The 18,702-nt window shown below is 36.9% G+C and overlaps 3 protein-coding genes across 4 annotated transcripts; all 3 read left to right on the top strand.

Annotated features, from left to right (window-relative positions):
- Positions 1 to 256: 256 nt before the first annotated feature.
- LOC104223939 (protein NLP6) lies at positions 257 to 5,892 on the top strand. Its single transcript, XM_009775477.2, has 5 exons — positions 257 to 799; positions 1,678 to 2,255; positions 3,282 to 3,329; positions 3,423 to 4,353; positions 4,477 to 5,892. Exons 1-5 carry the CDS (start codon positions 418 to 420, stop codon positions 5,601 to 5,603), a joined length of 3,066 nt encoding a protein of 1,021 aa, XP_009773779.1. The 5' UTR covers positions 257 to 417; the 3' UTR covers positions 5,604 to 5,892.
- A 735-nt stretch (positions 5,893 to 6,627) lies between these two features.
- Positions 6,628 to 11,068, top strand: LOC104223940 (protein NLP6-like). Of its 2 annotated transcripts, XM_009775479.1 has the most exons (7): positions 6,628 to 6,958; positions 7,735 to 8,219; positions 8,613 to 8,660; positions 8,743 to 8,842; positions 8,933 to 9,475; positions 9,597 to 9,824; positions 10,572 to 11,068. In XM_009775479.1, exons 1-7 carry the CDS (start codon positions 6,766 to 6,768, stop codon positions 11,030 to 11,032), a joined length of 2,058 nt encoding a protein of 685 aa, XP_009773781.1. In that variant the 5' UTR covers positions 6,628 to 6,765; the 3' UTR covers positions 11,033 to 11,068. The 2 variants fall into 2 exon arrangements, with proteins under 2 accessions (XP_009773781.1, XP_009773780.1); XM_009775478.1 differs by having other exon boundaries at positions 8,743 to 9,475.
- A 2,775-nt stretch (positions 11,069 to 13,843) lies between these two features.
- Positions 13,844 to 17,470, top strand: LOC104223941 (mitochondrial pyruvate carrier 1-like). Its single transcript, XM_009775481.2, has 5 exons — positions 13,844 to 14,007; positions 15,790 to 15,906; positions 15,995 to 16,049; positions 16,128 to 16,263; positions 17,224 to 17,470. Exons 2-5 carry the CDS (start codon positions 15,814 to 15,816, stop codon positions 17,255 to 17,257), a joined length of 318 nt encoding a protein of 105 aa, XP_009773783.1. The 5' UTR covers positions 13,844 to 14,007; positions 15,790 to 15,813; the 3' UTR covers positions 17,258 to 17,470.
- The last annotated feature ends 1,232 nt before the right edge of the window (positions 17,471 to 18,702 follow it).

The following is an 18,702-nucleotide window of genomic DNA, read 5'->3' on the forward strand; positions in this document are numbered from 1 at the left end:
GAATCCTCCTTGAACGCAAAATATTTTGTGTACCAGAATGCCCATATTTAGAATTTTATTTAAACTTTGAAAAGAGTTTCGGAATCCTCCTTGAACGCAAAATATTTTGTGTACCCGAATACCCATATCTAGAATTTTATTTAGGATATTTTGGTGAGAAGAGTATATATCGTAGTAAGGTGGAAAGTGGTGCAGAGAATAATTTCTTTGCAATTGTTATATGGATAAAACTTGGGCACAAATATAGTAAGTAATATTACAGCTACATTAGATTCCAATTCTCAATGGAATCACAGTCCGCAATTTCCCTTAACCGTTATCGTCATCCTCTTCGTCATCTTTGTAACTCTTCGCTTCTCGCCACATACATTCAAATACATATAGAGAGAGAAACTCATCATTATCATCACCATTTCAATGTCGGAGCCGGAAGAAGAAATGAATCACATGTTCCGTTCAAAGCCAAAGGACTTTCTCACTCCGCCGCCGCGGACAACGACGACGACGACGACGACGCAGCATACGGTGGCGGCTGAGAATCAAAATCAAAGAGAGCCGTCGTTGATGATGGATCTCGATTTGGATCTCGATGCTTCCTGGTCATTCGATCAGATCTTTGCGGCTGCAGCTGCTTCTAATAATCATATGTCGCCGTTTCTCGTATCGACTACTGCTTCTGAACAGCCTTGTTCTCCTCTTTGGGCTTTTTCTGATGAAAATGAAGATAATAAGCCGTCTACCGGAAATGCTCTCTCCACCGCCAGTCTCCGCCTCTCTAGCTACCCTAGATTTCTTACTTGTAAGCCTAAGGCTTATTATACTTGTTGTTTCCAACATTTTTGGAACTATGTGTGGAATTAGTTGACTTCACAAAAATTTTATTGACTCTTTGAAGAGAAAGAAAGTAGTAGTAACAATTCTTTTAGCTCAGTTCATGATAAAACAGTACGAGTTATATTAGTTATGTAGTTTAATTGCGGAAAAAATTGGGCTTTCTCTTGGTTAGTTCAACACTATAAGCTTAAGATTGCGCTATAACAAGTTTTGTCCTAAAACATTGACCTATGAGGTGGGAGAGGACAACCGTGAGGTATCAGATTTAAATTTCAGCCGAAGCAATAAACACTAGTGATTTCTTTCCAATCTGTCTAAGTTTTGGTTGATAGAGTTGCCCAATACGAGTTTTGAGGGGTGGTAGCAGGTACCCGGTGGAATAGTTGATGTGCGCGCAAGTTGGTCCTCATACCATTGTCATAAAAACACAAAAAGATCTAGCACAAGATCAGACTATGCATTTTTTCTCTTTTGAACTTGAACTTGTTATTCTTTCATACTTTAAACATTGACCTAAACTAAGTTGTCACTCTTTGTGTAGGTTTTTGTCCAATAATACCCATATTTGATGTACAAGCACTTGTTTATGTATGTGTGAATGTTATTATGGATTGCAATAGTCTTTCTACAAATAAACTCCCTTGGACTAGCTATACCGACTGATTTATGTAGGCTTCTTTGATTTATGTGCACGCAAAGTGGATTAGATGATTTATATATTTGACTCCGAACTATTTTTGGGATTAAGTCCTAGCTGTTGTTGTTTCTCTAAGTGAAGTGGAATTGACATCATTTTGCTGTTGACACCAACGAAAGATTAATATCCTTTTGTGTTTGGAGCAGATACTGGCGATCATGAGGCAGCAGCTGAAGCTTTGTCTGTCGCTGATGATAAGAAAAGAATCCCTCCGCCAATTATGGGATTAACCCCTTTAGATTGTATGGATGGGTCTTGTATAATCAAGGAGAGGATGACACAGGCACTTCGATACTTAAAAGAATCAACAGGAGAACGAGTGTTAGCTCAGGTCTGGGCACCTGTTAAGAATGGCAGTCGTTACATGCTTACAACTTCAGGGCAACCCTTTGTTCTTGACCCCGACTGTAACGGGCTTCATCAGTATCGAATGGTTTCGTTGATGTATATGTTTGCTGTGGATGGGGAGACTGATGGAGTTCTAGGACTTCCAGGCCGTGTCTACCGGAAAAAGTTGCCAGAATGGACTCCAAATGTGCAGTATTATTCCAGTAAAGAGTTCCCTCGTCTTAATCACGCCCTGCATTACAATGTTCGAGGAACTTTGGCGTTGCCAGTATTTGAACCATCTGGTCAGTCTTGTGTTGGTGTACTGGAGATCATAATGACCTCCCAGAAAATCAACTATGCTCCTGAAGTTGATAGAGTATGCAAAGCACTTGAGGTTGGCTCTTGTACCCTTTCTATTACATATCTCTCTGACTAATTGGTCACTGACACTCGATAGCTTGTCTGCTGCGCCAATTCTGTGGTGTTTGAATGCTAAATTATTATTAATCTTGTCATACTCGTTACTGTCTGAGGTTATATTCATAGATCAAAGTGGCGAAAAGATTTCCAAATTTTAAGCACTACGCCATACATCATTATATGCTTTTTACAGAAGTGCACATTTGTGTTAAAGGAACAGCTAAAATTTTAGTGGATAGACTTAGCTGAAGTTCTTCTGGCTCGCCGTATCATCTTTCTAGCAGTCATTTTAAAGTATCTTTTCAACTCATAAAAGAACAACTAAAGGAGGCGGTTCTTGAAAACCTGTATCTTGCTTGTGATTGCTGCATATTGGTGCCAGAATCTCATACTGGTGGACGATCAACAAGCCACTGTCCAAAGTTTTTAGGGAATCTGGATGAATAACCCGATGTCAAATTTAATTAAGTACATGATGAGATGAAGAATGAATCTCATGTAACCTGTAAGTATATACTATAAAGCTGTGTCAGTAGTTGTATGCTAGAATCACAGACTGGAGGGGAAGTTTCTTTCTTGTGGTGAACAAAAGCTGGTAAAGGACTTCTGAAAGTATTTCTATTAGTGTATTCATCATTCTTTTGGAGATTTTGTGACTCTGTTAGATGTGTTCTGATGAACTGGAGTCTCCCTGTTCAAGATCACATCTGTCTTTTCCTTCCATGTGCATGTAATCGATTGCTTCCCTTCCTGCAGTGAATAGGAAATTTTGATAGTTTTGCCAGTTCATGAAGATGCATTAGAGCATGCGCTCTTCACTGCATAGGATATCAAATTATCATCTAGTTTTTTTTAACTATTTTGATATGTACTTAAGTAGTTATCATCTTTTTTATCAGTAAGATGCATCATCATGTAACCCAAATGCATAGCTTTTCCAGTCCTTTTTTTCTACATTGAAGATGAGCTCCTTTTTTAAGTGATTTCAGTTTTTCTGCAGGCAGTGAATCTGAAAAGTTCAGAGATATTGGACCACCCAAACACTCAGGTGAGCAAAAATAAAATTCTGGACACATCTCATCTAAGTTGTTGTTCTTTGTTGTCTGAACAAGTCTATGTCGTTGGGTATTCTATGAACCAGATCTGTAATGAAGGTCGGCAGAATGCATTGGTTGAGATCTTGGAGATATTAACAGCTGTATGTGAAACTTATAAATTGCCTCTGGCTCAGACATGGGTTCCATGCAGGCATCGCAGTGTTCTGGCTGATGGCGGTGGGTTGAAAAAGAGTTGCAGTAGCTTTGATGGAAGCTGCATGGGACAGGTCTGTATGTCCACAACAGATGTTTCATTTTATGTGGTTGATGCTCACATGTGGGGTTTTCGTGAAGCCTGTGCCGAGCATCACTTACAAAAGGGACAGGGAGTAGCTGGAAGGGCATATGCCTCTCAAAAATCATGTTTCTGTGAAGATATAAGGCTATTTTGCAAAACGGAGTACCCTTTGGTGCACTATGCACGTTTGTTTGGGTTGTCCAGCTGTTTTGCAATCTGCTTAAGGAGCACTTACACTGGCAATGATGATTACATTTTAGAGTTTTTTCTGCCACCAAACGATGGAGACTACAATGACCAGCTAGCTTTGCTGAACTCACTCTTATTGACGATGAAGCAGCACTTTAGGAGTCTTAGGGTTGCTTCTGGGGAGGAACTTGAGCATGACTGGGGTTCAGTTGAGGTTATCAAAGCATCCACGGAAGATAAACTTGGTTCTAGGCTTGAATCTGTGCCAACAACCAAATCTCTTCCTCAGCCTGCTAGTGTAGTAAATGGAAGGGTGCCTCCCGATCTAATGGAAGAGCAAGAGTCCCCTGTGGAATTGAATGTTGCAAAAGTTGCAGAGGGCGTAAATGGTACAGCTGAAGCCCATAATCATGCCTCTTTCTCTGAGAATAAAGGCATTGGTAAGAAATCAGAGAGAAAACGTGGAAAAGCTGAGAAAACAATAAGCTTAGAGGTTTTGCAACAGTATTTTGCTGGAAGTCTCAAGGATGCTGCGAAGAGTCTTGGTGGTATGTTTTTCAAATTATTAGGAACTTATCCTTCACTATTTTTTCCTTAATTAAATGTGCATTTTGTCCTTTACCATGTCATTGCGGATTTGACTATTCTCGTTAATGTTCTCGCATATACAGTTTGTCCAACTACAATGAAGCGCATTTGCAGGCAGCATGGGATCTCCAGATGGCCATCTCGCAAGATAAACAAGGTTAACCGGTCCCTTTCAAAGCTAAAACGTGTAATTGAATCAGTGCAAGGAGCTGATGGAACATTCAGCCTGACTTCTCTTGCACCAAATTCACTTCCTGTTGCTGTTGGTTCTATTTCTTGGCCTGCAGGCATGAATGGTTCACCGTGTAATGCTTCCGAGTACCATGAAGAGAAGAATGAGCTCTCCAACCAGGGAATGCCAGGACGTCATGAAGAAGCCGAACCCTCAAATCAAATGCTGGAAAGTAGGATTATTGGGAATGAAGAGCTCTCTCCGAAGCAGAATGGTTTTGTGCGTGAAGGGTCACATAGGTCCAGAACGGGTAGTGGCTCGAGAGAAGAGAGTGCAGGGACACCTACCTCCCATGGTTCATGCCAAGGTAGTCCTTTCCCTGCAAATGAATCTTCCCCTCAGAATGAGTTGGTTAATTCACCTACACAGGAGTCGTCTGTAAAAGTGGGTGGCTCTTCGGAACCAGCTCGTCCGACCACAGGAGAAATCAATTTATCCACTGCATTCCTAATGCCTGGGCCTTATATTCCAGAACACACCCAGCAACTATTTGGGGGAATGCTAGTTGAGGATGCAGGGAGTTCACATGATCTGAGAAATCTTTGTCCGGCTGGAGATGCTATGTTTGATGACCGTGTCCCCGAATACAGTTGGACTAACCCACCGTGTTCTAATGGAATTGCTAAGGATCAAGTTTCTCTTCCTGCTGAGAATATGCCACAGTTTTCTACCAGGCCTGAAGTAACATCCGTTACAATAAAAGCAACGTATAGGGAAGACATCATAAGATTTCGACTTCTTTTAAGTTCTGGTATATTTAAGTTGAAGGAGGAAGTAGCCAAGAGGCTAAAGTTAGAGATGGGGACTTTCGATATCAAGTACCTCGACGATGACCATGAGTGGGTTTTAATTGCGTGTGATGCAGACCTGCAGGAATGTGTCGATATCTCAAGATCATCGGGCAGCAACGTAGTAAGGTTGTTGGTTCATGATATAATGCCCAACCTTGGGAGCTCCTGTGAGAGCTCAGGTGAATGATTTAGAATTAGGTTGTAAATATATAAAACTAGTAAAAACCATTCTTGTAGCGCTTAGGGTTTTGTCCATGTGGAGTGTAGGTTTTGTTTATGGCAGCTCATCTGAAATTGTAGAAAGTTTTCCTTTTTAAATGTATTCTTGTTGTAAGTCTAGGGAAATAAGTTTTTTGCTTTTGTTGGTGTAGCTTCCACCTCTTATTTAGTTTCCTTTTTCAATTGTATTCTTGTTGTAAGCCTAAGGCTATAAGTTTTTATTTTTGTTGGTGTAACTTCCACCTCTTTTTTGTTCACTATGCAAATTCTATTTTTCCATTTGATATGTTTTTATATGAACAAAAAAGATTCATATTAGCTTATCTCAATTATTTTCAGAGTGATGCATAATTAATTGGTTGGAACCTAGAAGTACTGTCGTAACAAAATGAGAAGTCGTACTATCTGCATGTTAATTAAAACGTCCTAGCCTCCTAGGTTTGTTGCGATCACAAAACTCTAGCTCGTTTGGTACGAGGTATACAAGATAATTAATTCCGGAATTAAATTTGAGATGAGTTTATTTCATTGGTTGAGATAAAATGGTAGTATAATTAATTTTGAAATTAGTTATCCTGGATATGACGGATTAGGAATAATTAATTCCGGAACTAAATTTAAGAAGAGTTTATCCCATGTTGGTTGTTGAAAATTGCGGTATAATTAATTCCGAGATTAGTTATCCGGAGTTGTAGTGTTTTTTTATCTCCACAAAAAGGTTGAATAACTAATCCTGAAATAACTTCTTTCCAACCAAACGAAACTATAATGTTTTTTTAATCCATGTGAATTTGATATAACTAGTTTTAGGATAATTAATTCCGAGATAATTAATATTTGAAAGTTGAACCGTGGATGATTAGAACTAAAGGATTTGACAACTTCGAAGTAAAATCAACCAACGGAAAAAAAAAATGAATGACACGTGTCCAGAATTCAGTGAACCAATATCTTAAAATCTAAGAAATCGTAGACTTGTTGCAGATGTAAGAACTAAGTCAAACAAGGCAGCTAGCCTGAGTTACTATAATCTATGAATTCGACTAAATTTTTTTCCTTTTTGATCAGTTTAAAAAAGACAATATCTTTTTAAACAAATATTCCTTTTGATTGCTTGCAAATACAGTAGGATGCAAGGGATTGAGAAATCTCAGTTTCCTGTCAATGATGATGTTGTTTACGAAGTATATACCTCGTCTGAGTTCAAGAATTATATGGGAGAATCACTATCCTGTTCAGAAGAACGTTCTAATTTCCATTTGATGGTTTTCTGGAGCAATAATGAAACTGAATCTAACTTTACCAATAATCTTATAGAAACATGTAAGTAGTTTCAATCCCCTATTCTTTCTTTTTGTGATTTGGATTTAAGTTATATGCACCGAAGGGGAGCCTTGGAGCAATGATAAAGTTGTCTCCGTGTGACCTGTAGTTCGAGCCGTCGAAGCAGCCACTAATGCTTGCCTTAGAGTCAGCGAAGCTAGAAATTTCCGTAAGGTTGTTCAAACTTGAAAGAAGTCGATTTTTTCTTTTTAAAGAAAGCGTGTTTCAATATATGGTATATACCTCTAAAACGTAATATTTTACCTATATACGCTGTCTCATTTTTCGACAAAGATTGACCACCCTTAGGGTAATATAGCTTCGCCCCTGCTTAGTAGGCTGTCTATATCATACCCCTTAGGATGCGGTCCTTCCCCGATCCTGCATTAATGCGAGATGACTTGCGACCCGGCCTGCCATTTTTACTTCTGATAGTGTGAAGAAATTTTACACTATTAGTGCAATTTAACTGGTTATAGCAGATTATTATTACTTTACTTTCTATGTTATGTTATTAGGTTTGTCATGATAAGTTACATTTTTTTTTAAATTCCCTTCCCCTTTGATTCCCCGTTGATCTCCTTTATTGGAGCTATTGCTCCTTTGGTGACTCGAACCCACATGTTGAAGGCTGGAGGTGCTGACCATCGGAGCAACCCCTCTTGTCCGTTACATTTTTTATACGTCGGCTTAACATGATTTGTAGTGCATAGAACATAAACTTGCTTATTTTTCATACTATATTTTGGGATTTCTGATTTATGTCTTTCTTGAAGCTGTAAAGCAAAAGATTAAAGCAGCACTTCAGAGAATAGAAACATCCCAAGTAATTCTACTACAGTTTTGGGGGCTGGAAAAGATTGAAGGTAGGAACTTTTTAACAACTGCAGGACAACCATTTGGTCTTAGATATCTATATAAAGGACTGTGTTGGTATAGGAAGCACTGTCAAGGTTATAAATATAGTGTTAATAATAAGGGTGAAAGTGGCGAACAAGGAACAGAAAAAGTGCATCTTTTTGGTCCGCCTGCACGAGTTTTCCAGGAAAAATTGCCAGAATCAAGTACTCATGTGGGATACTATACGAACGAAGAGTTCCCAATTAGGGATCATGCTGTCCGGTGTGGTGTCCGGACATATTTGGCTCTGCCTGTGTTTGAACCTATTGGGAAAAAATGTGTTGGTGTGATTGAACTTGTTACAGTTTGGAAAGGTGGCTACTTGACTTATGAAGTTGAAAAAGTACTAAACGCGCTTGAGGTTCGCCCTATCTCCTAATTTGTAGCTTTTGTATGGATACAGATATAGAATTTTAAGTTAGTAGACACAAGTTTTTTGGCGTTTCACTCTCATTTTAAGGTTCCATAGAGTTTCAAGCATTAGATTAGCTAGTAGATTTTGTACTTTCCAAGCTTCAATTTTCTTATTACCTTGTTGTTGTTTCTTTCGCTTCGTTTTTACTATCTTGCTGGTGTTATTGCTTGCTGCTACTGCTTCTTTTTTCATCTTTCCTTGAGCCGAGGGGTCTATCAGAAACAACCTATCTACCTTCTCAGGGCAGGGGTAAGATTGCGTATACATTGCCCTCCCCTGACCCCACTTGTGGGATTACACTGGGTTTGTTGTTGTACTAATATTTTGATCTCTTTGCAGGGAGTAGATCTCAAATGTCCTAAATTATATCTCCAAAAAGGTAGAAAAGTAAGTTGAAATTCATACTTTTGATCATTCATCCATCTCAGGATTAGTACTTTTCATATGAACAATACTCCTGTCTAAGCAGGTACAAGAAGGGAAACAAAGTGACAGGGAGGAAATCAAAAGGATGTTAAAAATCGTGCGGGAAACACACAAGTTGCCATTCGTTCGAGTTTGGATTCCGTGTAAGAATTTGGAAATGGACCACAATGGCATGTATAGGGGCTGCACTGAGCATGTCATTTCTGCTAGTAATGAAGTGTACTATGTTGCAGATGAGGAAATGGATGCTAATGACCATGTTTATGACGATTATTATTACGATGATATGCTATGTTTCCGGGACATTTCTAAGTTACAACCTTTGCAGAAAGATCAGGGGGTTGTTGGGAAAGCATTTTTTTCTGGAAAATTGTGCTATTGCGAGAACATAACTGAATTCAGCATAATTGAGTATCCATTGGTACATTATGCGCGCTGGTGTGGATTAACTAGTTCTTTTGCTATTTGTTTGAAAAATGGCGTTGAAGTCTACATACTGGAGCTGTTTCTTCCCCCTGATAACGGAGATCCAGAAATCTTGCTCGGATCAATTTTGTCTACAATGGGACAACATTTTCAGAACTTCAAATTTGCTTCTGGTCAAGAACTAGGACATGATTCAAGTGTTCAAGTTATCAAAGCGTATTCAGATAAGAATGTGGATTATTTTCATATATGTCAAACTAGAGAAAGTCTGTTTATGCCAGAAGTCTTGTGCGATGAGGAGAGGAGGAACTGGCTAATGAAAGGCAACGAAAATCACACCGAGAAAGAAGGTAGAATCAAAATACTTGTTGTTAGTTATTCAGGCAGTTATCATGTTTTCCATCAAAATTTTGAAGGACTAACAAATGCTGCTGCTGAAATCAATGACGATAACTTTATTTTCGTATGCAGCTATATCTGAGTGCACAATTCAAAACTCGGTGGATAATGGACAGCAACAAATTATGGTTCAGTCCGATGTCTTAAATACTGATATACAAGTTATTTCAGAGAAGCAATGTGTCAGTGTTACTCATTTTCAGAAAGAAAGCAGAACAAGAACTAAAGACACTGTAAACTATGATGATCTCAAACAACATTTTAACAAAAACCTCTCTGATGCAGCTGAAAGCCTTCAGGGTAAGTTCTTTTCTTTTTCATTCCAACCTTTTTTTAGGTACAAAAAAAGAATATATTGATTTGGCTGCACAGATGGCCGCCCGGTAGCATTTTAACCTGGCATCACACAACCTTCATATAGGGGAACCTTGGAGCAACGGTAAAGTTTCTCCGTGTAACCTATATATCACGGGTTCAAACCATGGAATCAGCCACTGATGCTTGCATCAGAGTAGGCTGCTTACATCACACCCCTTAGGGTGCAGCCCTTCCCTGGACCCTGCGAGAACGTGGGATGCTTTGTGCACCAGGCTGCCCTAATCACAGCCTTCATTGCGGACTTAAAGAAACAAAATGTATAAAGAAACGCGTTGTTTTTGGTCCAAGAAAAAAAGTCAGGCCTGCACGCGAGGGGCACATTACAAACTTAAATAAATACAAAGGTCTTCCAATGGATTCTATATAAGTTGGTTCCCACAAATCAATAACCTTGTCTATTAGGAAACCTTTTTGCATGAGGCCACAGGAATTAATTTCCAAGCAATTTTTCTTTAAATTTTAACTTATGTAAACTTACGACGTAAACAACTTTATACTTTCAGTGTAATTAACATGTTGTAGCAGGTTGTTTGTCTTATTATCCAGCTTACTAATTTCCCTTATTATGGACAATTACCTATAGTTATCTTTTAGGTGACCTGACAACATAAATATATCATTACAGTGCAATGTATAGAAGTTGAACTTTGTTTCTTTTGCTTGTTTCAGTTAGTCGGTCTACACTGAAGCGATTATGCAGAAAATATGGTATTCGAAGGTGGCCATTATCAAAACGAAAGAAGACACTCGGCGAGTCAGATTACCAGCCATTAAATATGCTTCCAAAGAAGAAGAAGGCAATAACTTCAGCAACTACTTCAACACATGAAAATCATGGGAATAGCAGCAGCAGCAGCATCACAGTAAAGGCTACATATGGAGATGATATGATGAAGTTTAAGCTGTACTCATTCTCAAGAAAAGAAGATTTGGACAAGGAATTGGATAAAAGATTGCAGCTACCAATTGGAAAATTTAGAACAAAATATATGGATGAAGATAATGATTATATATGGATTGCCTGTGATGACGATTTGCGCGATTGTTTTAATAATGCTCTATCATTAGGGAAGAATACAATCAAGATGCTGGTTTTACCAGCAGCCATCAATCATTCTCTGGAATTGTAAACTTTGTCAGCATTATCAAAATTTAGTTATTCTTTACGTGCTCGTGTACTTTTTTCTTTTTTTTTGATTCCACTCCCCTTTGATCCCCTTTGTTGGAGCTATTGCTCCTTTGGTAAATCGAACCCATGACCATAGGGTTGTAAGTTGGGGTACTGACCATCGAGCAACCCTATCTTGTCTTATTATTTGTTGCTTAGTTTCATTATATGATATTGCAAACTCATACTTTGAGTCAATTGGAATAGGGTTAGTTGGCCAATACTGATCCAAAATATTTACTCTTTACTTTAGCATAAGGCTATGTGCAATAGACTCTTGTGGTTCGGTCCTTCTACGGACGCTGCGTATGGTGGAAGATTACTGGACCGATCTCTGTTGCAGCAAAATAGTGGCTATTTTTCAATGACTTGGTAAACGCTGGTTATTTTTGAATGACCAGTCCAAAAACTTGCTAGACTGTGCTATTTTAAAGTATAAACTTCCGGTCGTGATGGCGCCTATCATATTACTAGGCAAGACAACCCAAACCATTAACTACAACAAATTCCTTTTATAAAACCATTTTTCTAACACAAGTTTAGGGCTGCCCTCTTTTTTAGCAAACAAAAATATACTAAGAGAGCCTATAGATCTATCTTTTTAAAAACTAATGATCACATCTGCTGCAGTCTTAAAGGGCTCGTTTGGTACGAGGTTTAAGGGATAATTCCCAAAATTAAATTTGAGATGAGTTTATCCCATGTTTGGTTGGGATAAAATCACGGTATAAATAATTATCCCAGGATTGTAGTGTTCTTTTTATTCTTATAGGAGGCCATAGGGTGGGATAGCTAGTCCGAGGATAAATAATCTCGGGATAACTTATTTCCAACCAAAAGACCCCAAAGAGTTCACTACTTTGGATTATTGATTTCTTATTCTTATTTTTTTGTTTGGCAATTAAACTAGGATATTATATAAAATATGAAGAGAAAAGATACTTGTTACGAATACCATAACAAAAAGTAACTTCAACAGCAAAACCTCTATACTACTGCTAATACTCTTATTACTACATAATGCTAAGTTTAAAAAAAGGAAAACTAGGCTTCATAATACCCTTTTGAAATCCAAATATTTGTCTAAAAGACAATCTAGTGATTAAAAGATTACAATTCAAATTATGATGTTACAATACTAGCTCGAAAATTAGTGACTCCATGAATTTTACTATGCATTTATTAACTCAGTAAAATATTGAAGAAAAATCCCAACATGTAAACAAGAGATCACATTATTTGAAAACTATTAAAGTGGTCGCTTGGTTACAAGGATACAACAACAACAACGACGACCCAGTATAATCCCACAAGTGGGGTCTGGGGAGGGTAGTATGTACGCAGACCTTACCCCTACTCCGAAGGGTAGAGAGGCTGTTTCCAGGAGACCCTCGGCTCAAAAGAAGCAATAGGAGATGATACATTAGTTATGTAAAAATGCGTAATAAAACAGCAACAATATATAAGAGATATGAAATATGAAATCTTGGTTACAAGGATAATGAATAATAATTCCGAGATAAATGTAAAATTATTTTGGTTGAATTCTTACTCCGGTATAAGCAACCTGAGGGTTGTTAGCACTATAAGGGTTCGTTTGATACGAGGGATAAGGGATAATTAATCCCGTGATTAAATTCGAGATGAGTTTATCTTACATTTGGTTGGAATAAAATCGTGGCATAATTAATCCCGGGAGTATTTTTTTTATCCCTATAGGAGGATGATATAACTAATCCCGATATAATTAATCACGAAATAACTTGTTTCCCTACCAAACAATCCCTAATATAATACTACTTATATTTTTATTACGCTTGCCCTGCTCCAAATCTCTTCTCCCAAAAACTTTTTAGAAAGTCAAAAGTTAAAATTAAAAATTAAAATTTATCAGTGTTTACCTTGTGTAAATCAAATACTACATATTATACTCCCTTCGTTCACTTTTAATTGACATGTATATTAAAAATAAATTTTTATTTTTACTTGTCACTTTACGCAAATCAAGAGAAGACATTTTTTTTCCTATTATACCCACAATATTTATTACTCATTTCAAATCATTTTCTCAAATCCAATAAAATATGCATCAATTTATATAGGTATCACAGTAAATTATGCACTTAATTTATTATTTCTTAAGGGGTGTAAAAATTCAAAACGTGCCAAGTAAAAGTGAACGGAGGGAATATTAAAATTCCTATATCTCACTTTTAGAGCTTGTTTGGATGGTCGTTACCCATTGTATTGTATTGTATTGTATTGTTACTTTAAATACGATGTTTATTTTGATTGTTACTTAAATTTTGTTGTATCGTATCGTTAAACCTGTCGTTACATAACGATGAAATGTGCCACTTTATGTAATGACCGATTTGGTGTGGTCGCGTCGTTACCTTGTTTTTTTCTCCCAATCTCACTCTTCATTATTATTAAATAATTTTATTTTATCATTTACCCTACTTTTTTATATAATAATTTTACCCTGTATCATAACTTTTCTTTATAATATTGTAAGTTTATTTTTCATATTGCTGGTACGTGATATCATAAAATGATGGCAAACGATACAATATATCCAAATATTGTATATATATCAAACGATACAGTATAATACAATACAGTAAAATACGATACATTATGAAACGATATGTAACAACCATCCAAACAAGCTGTTAGTTCAATGAACCAAATATATATGATTTAATTTTCGTATTATAATCCACATAATCGAGTAAGTCAATAAAACGTGTCATTAAGGGAAGGGAAGACCACCGAAGTTACAGTGTTCCTCACAGCATCCAATACAAAAATTATTCTTTGACGACCACCAACCAAACCACTAAAGTACCATCCTGTAGACTTTGCCATCATAACACAATCGCCAATCGAAGCCACTGTTAGAATCATCCTTCAGTTTCAGATCTTCCATAAAAGGTAAAATCTTTGTCATATTTTTAGATGTAAAGTCAATTTACAAATAAAGGGTGTTTGAATTTTATTGTAATTTTAATCTAATGGTTGCATTTCTGTTTTTCTGATGACAGAAAGATGCAATCTTTTTTTGTTTGGATATGAATTTTTTGAATTATAAACCGAATAATATTAGGTTAATTAGCAAAAAGAAATCACCCCATCTAAGTAACAGTTTTTCCACAGCATCCTGGATTGGGTGTTTTTTTTTTTTTGGGGTGGGGGGTTTGGGGGGGGGGGGGTGTGAGGGGGACATTTTTTTGCTCAATTTTGACTTTTGTGTTTCTTGTTTGCAAACGGGAAAAATAAAATTGGCCCAAATATGACAGTGGCTAATTCTGCCAAGGTGTGTATAAAAAGAAATATTTGACCTATATACGCAGTATAATTTTCTGGCGAAGGGTGTTCAACTGACCACCCTTTACAAATAGCTTCGGCTTGCAAATATAGTGGAATGGATGTAGAGGATTTATGTAGTAGACGCCAAACGGTTTAGGATTGAGGCTAAGTTTATTAATTGATTGATAGGTGCAAATAGCCAACGATGCGTGTGGAGTTTTGAATTAATAAAATTTTATTTTGATTGCGAAATTGTGAATTTGCGAATGTTTTGCTATGTTAAAGATGGTGCTTGTTCACTACTACATGTGTATTTTCATAGAAGCTTGTCCTTTGGACCTTCTTTGGTTGGTAACTTGTTCGTGGTGAATAGGATTTTAGTCCTTTAGTAGAGTTGAAGATGGAAGTAAATGGTTGCGGAGGTGGTTTTTAATTAGGTGGTGATCTTAATTGGGATGGGGTTCAAGTGACTGTGGTAGGTGCGGGATGAGCTGGTGAAAGAGCAGCTAATTACTTGCAAAATATTTGCCTTATTGACAATTGACACATTAAGATCATTTTTTGCTATTTTCTGATTAACTTTCTCGACAAATCAATCTAGCTTCCAAGAAGAAACTTACTTGAAAAATCATTAGAGTCTGTAGCCTCTTTTCTTTTATATAAATAGCTCTATACCTATATTATGATTTCATATCGTCTCTCTTAAATAGCTGTACCCTATGTTCAAATCAGAAGCACCGGAATACAATATCAAAAGGAAAATCAGAAGCAGTGGCATAAACACATGGGATTGTGAGTAAGAGAATTTAAGGGTATTAGAAGCATGAGTATTTCATACCTCTAACCAAAGCATCCTTTTGGTTTTGGTCTTGATTACAAGTTGAAACGTAGTGGGTTGTAAATTGGGGTTGGAACAGTTCTATAGGAAATGCGAATACCACCATATGCTGCTTTCTTCTTTATTTATTTGAACATGATTGAAGAATATAAAAGGCACGATTCTTTGGATATTGCATCTAAAAGATAGATACATTATTAGTGGTAGAAGCTTGAAATTCCTATATGATATTGTCTGCAATCTCGTTTTTGGTAACTTGAAAATTCTGTCCATTGATGGTGGTGTTGCAATGACCCCAACTTTCTTAGGATTGAGGCGTAGTAGTAGTTGTGATGGTGGTGAATGATGATGTGGTGGTTTCGCAGTGCTTATTGTTAATTCCTGACAGGTCACAGAAATGTAAATGTGTTTAGCTTTACCCCTTTCAGAACGTTATGTGTTATCTTGGCTGCTGCTATATTAGTCGTATCCAATTTTTTACAGGATATCTAATGTTTAACACTTCTGGCAATACTCAATCTATATTGTCATAGGCTTATGTCTCAATTGTTGTTATTTAACAATTGCAGGATATTTCATATAGCTTGTCACACATGGCTGCATTCAAGGCATTTTTGAACAGCCCTGTTGGCCCTAAAACAACTCATTTTTGGGGACCTGTTGCCAACTGGGGATTTGTCATTGCAGTATGTTTATCCACTACAAAATTTAAATTCTGTTATTGTCTCCTGCGATATAACTCTTTCTACTGAGTTGCATTGATGTACTTTGCAGGGATTGGTCGACACACAGAAACCACCAGAGATGATATCAGGCAACATGACTTCAGGTAGAAAATTTGTACTTAAATGAACGTCGACTTGAAATGATATAGGCCCTCATCCTTCTCCTCCTTCTGGTGTTGCAGCAATGTGTGTGTATTCTGCATTGTTCATGAGATTTGCATGGATGGTACAGCCTCGGAATTATCTTCTTCTGGCATGCCATGCCTCGAATGAATCGGTGCAACTCTATCAACTATCACGTTGGGCAAAAAGTCAAGGGTAAGTGATCAATTGCACTTAAAAGAGTGGAACTTTCTGTTACTTTCTGATTTCATTTTGCCTCTGCGCATGATATAGACTTACACTTCCCTCAACAGTATTCCTAGAAGCTAATACAGTCAATGGAGGGTAAAGGGTTGATAAAGATTTATTCTTTAGGTAACCCCTCTCACTGTCCTGTCTTTATTCTCCAGTACCTCCACCACTGAAAGAGTCCCATAGTCCATAGCCAAACGGAGCTAGAGTGCTGAGAATTATTTCCCTAATTTGGTTAAAAAAATTAAAGTTAAGGAAAAGTGGAGGGAGGCTGGGAATTTTTACCCCAAAGGTTTTCACCCACACATCTGATTTCTTGCCCATGAGCACTTGCGCCGTCAGGCATCAGAGTTCTCGACAACATGCTCACAGTTCTAGTTTGCTGTCAAAGATGCCAACAGTTTTATATAGGAGATACCTATTAGTTGATAATGTTTTAGTCATTGTTTACGTTTCCTATGATTTCCGAGGAGTGAAAGATTTATACGTGTGTAGAAAATATAAAGAACTTCTAGTTTTATTTATATAATATTGGCCTGAGATAAATATAAATGGGAGTAACATGGTCGATGAGGATTCATATAGCTGACCACAACTTGTTTGGCATTGAGGCGTTGTAGTAGTATTAGTAGTTGTTAGATGCGGAAAACTAAATTGACGCTTAGGCTACTTTAAGCTAGCATAGCCACCTATTCCTCAACAAGCAATCCCCCCCCCCCCCCCAATCTTTCTCTCATCTGGTGTGGGTAGTTGTTATAGCCTTATCTATGATCTTGAAACTACCTACTTAAATATTCTTGCGAACCTAGAGAATTTGAGGACTGTGTTGTGGTTTTGAAGTTTGTGCTTGCAATTACAATCAAATAAAATTTTGCAGCATATTCTTTTCATCTGATATTTTTGGTGTATCTCTTTTCCCTGCAGATATTTGCAGCAGAATGCAGCCAAAGCAGAGTGATTTAGTGTTCTCTCGTTTATTTTTGGACAATTTTCGCTTGTCATTTCTGAGTGCTTTCATCAATTGTTGCAGAAAAAATTGTCCTTGATAATCCAAGAGCTGAACTTGCAGTCTATTTCCAAGTAAATCTTAGTACTATCAGTACTGGGACTTTTGGGATTCATTATCATGTCTATAGGAACTTCCACAATAATACAGCATATGTTTGATGCACGACATGTTATTAAACTTGCAGTCTGAATGGCTGTTGTTTTTAGATAAATCTGGACGAAAACACTGTTCAAAATCTGGAAAATACTCCAGCATAAGTATACTGGAACTCCAGCATATTATAATGGAGTTCCAGCATAAGTATACTGGAATTCCAACATAATATACTGGAGTGCCAGTATAATATATTGGTCCCTGTTGCAACAAAATAGTAGCTATTTTTCAATGACTTTGCAAATGCTGACTATTTTTGAATGACCAGTCCGAGGCTGTTTCCAAATAGACCATCGACATTCTTCCCTCCAAGAACTTCCCACCTTGCTCTTAGGGAGACTCGAACTCACAACCTCTTAGTTGGAAGCGGAGGTTGCTTACCATCAGAGCAACCCTCTTGTCTAATGATGGAAGCGGGGAGTAATTTTCATCATTACTCGAGATATTTTTATCTTGAGTAATGTTGAAAATTGCATGGGCTAGTTAGTTTTCGGATCGGTAATTGAAAAATACCCAACATTTGCAAAATCATTAAAAAGTAGCCATTATTTTATGCGGAGATAAAATTTGAACAAAAATATCCTAGTTGAAACACGAAAAGTTCTAGCATAATATGTTGGATTATAGAGCTCTTGCATAAAAACTCTTTAATTTGATTCCCCTCATGCATTCTAATTTCAGTGTTCTATTTTCACTACGACAAGAAATCACAAGAAATTTGATTTGAAAAATAATACTCAAAATTTCGAGCTAGCTAACAACCTCTATTGATTAGAGTTTAAGCTCGTCCGAATACTATTTTCTCCTTTTCTGCTTTTGTTGCATTAGGATTGGTATTTGTTTTTCTTGAAGTTCACAAGTGATTTCAAGAAATATAATTTTTGTTGGTAAACATTTGTTCATCGAGTTATGAAATATTTATAGAGATAATTTAATTATCCTAATTTAAAGAAGTACAGTGACATGTACATGAATTAAATAAAATATAGAATTAACCCAAATAGTCGCTCACCCAACCGTTTAAATTAAAAATAGTAGGTAGAGGTATAATATATGCATAATTAATGTATTATATATGTATAGTTATGTATAATCAATATATAAACTATATATATGGCTAGAAAAATTAAGTAATTAATATGGCCGGCTATTTGTGTAAAGATCCCAATAATATATCAATCTGATTAATGATTTGAATTATAAAATAAAATAAGTTACTTTTGTTATACAAAGTAAATCAT

Source organism: Nicotiana sylvestris, chromosome 8, assembly GCF_000393655.2.
Source record: "Nicotiana sylvestris chromosome 8, ASM39365v2, whole genome shotgun sequence".
Lineage (NCBI taxonomy): Eukaryota > Viridiplantae > Streptophyta > Magnoliopsida > Solanales > Solanaceae > Nicotiana > Nicotiana sylvestris.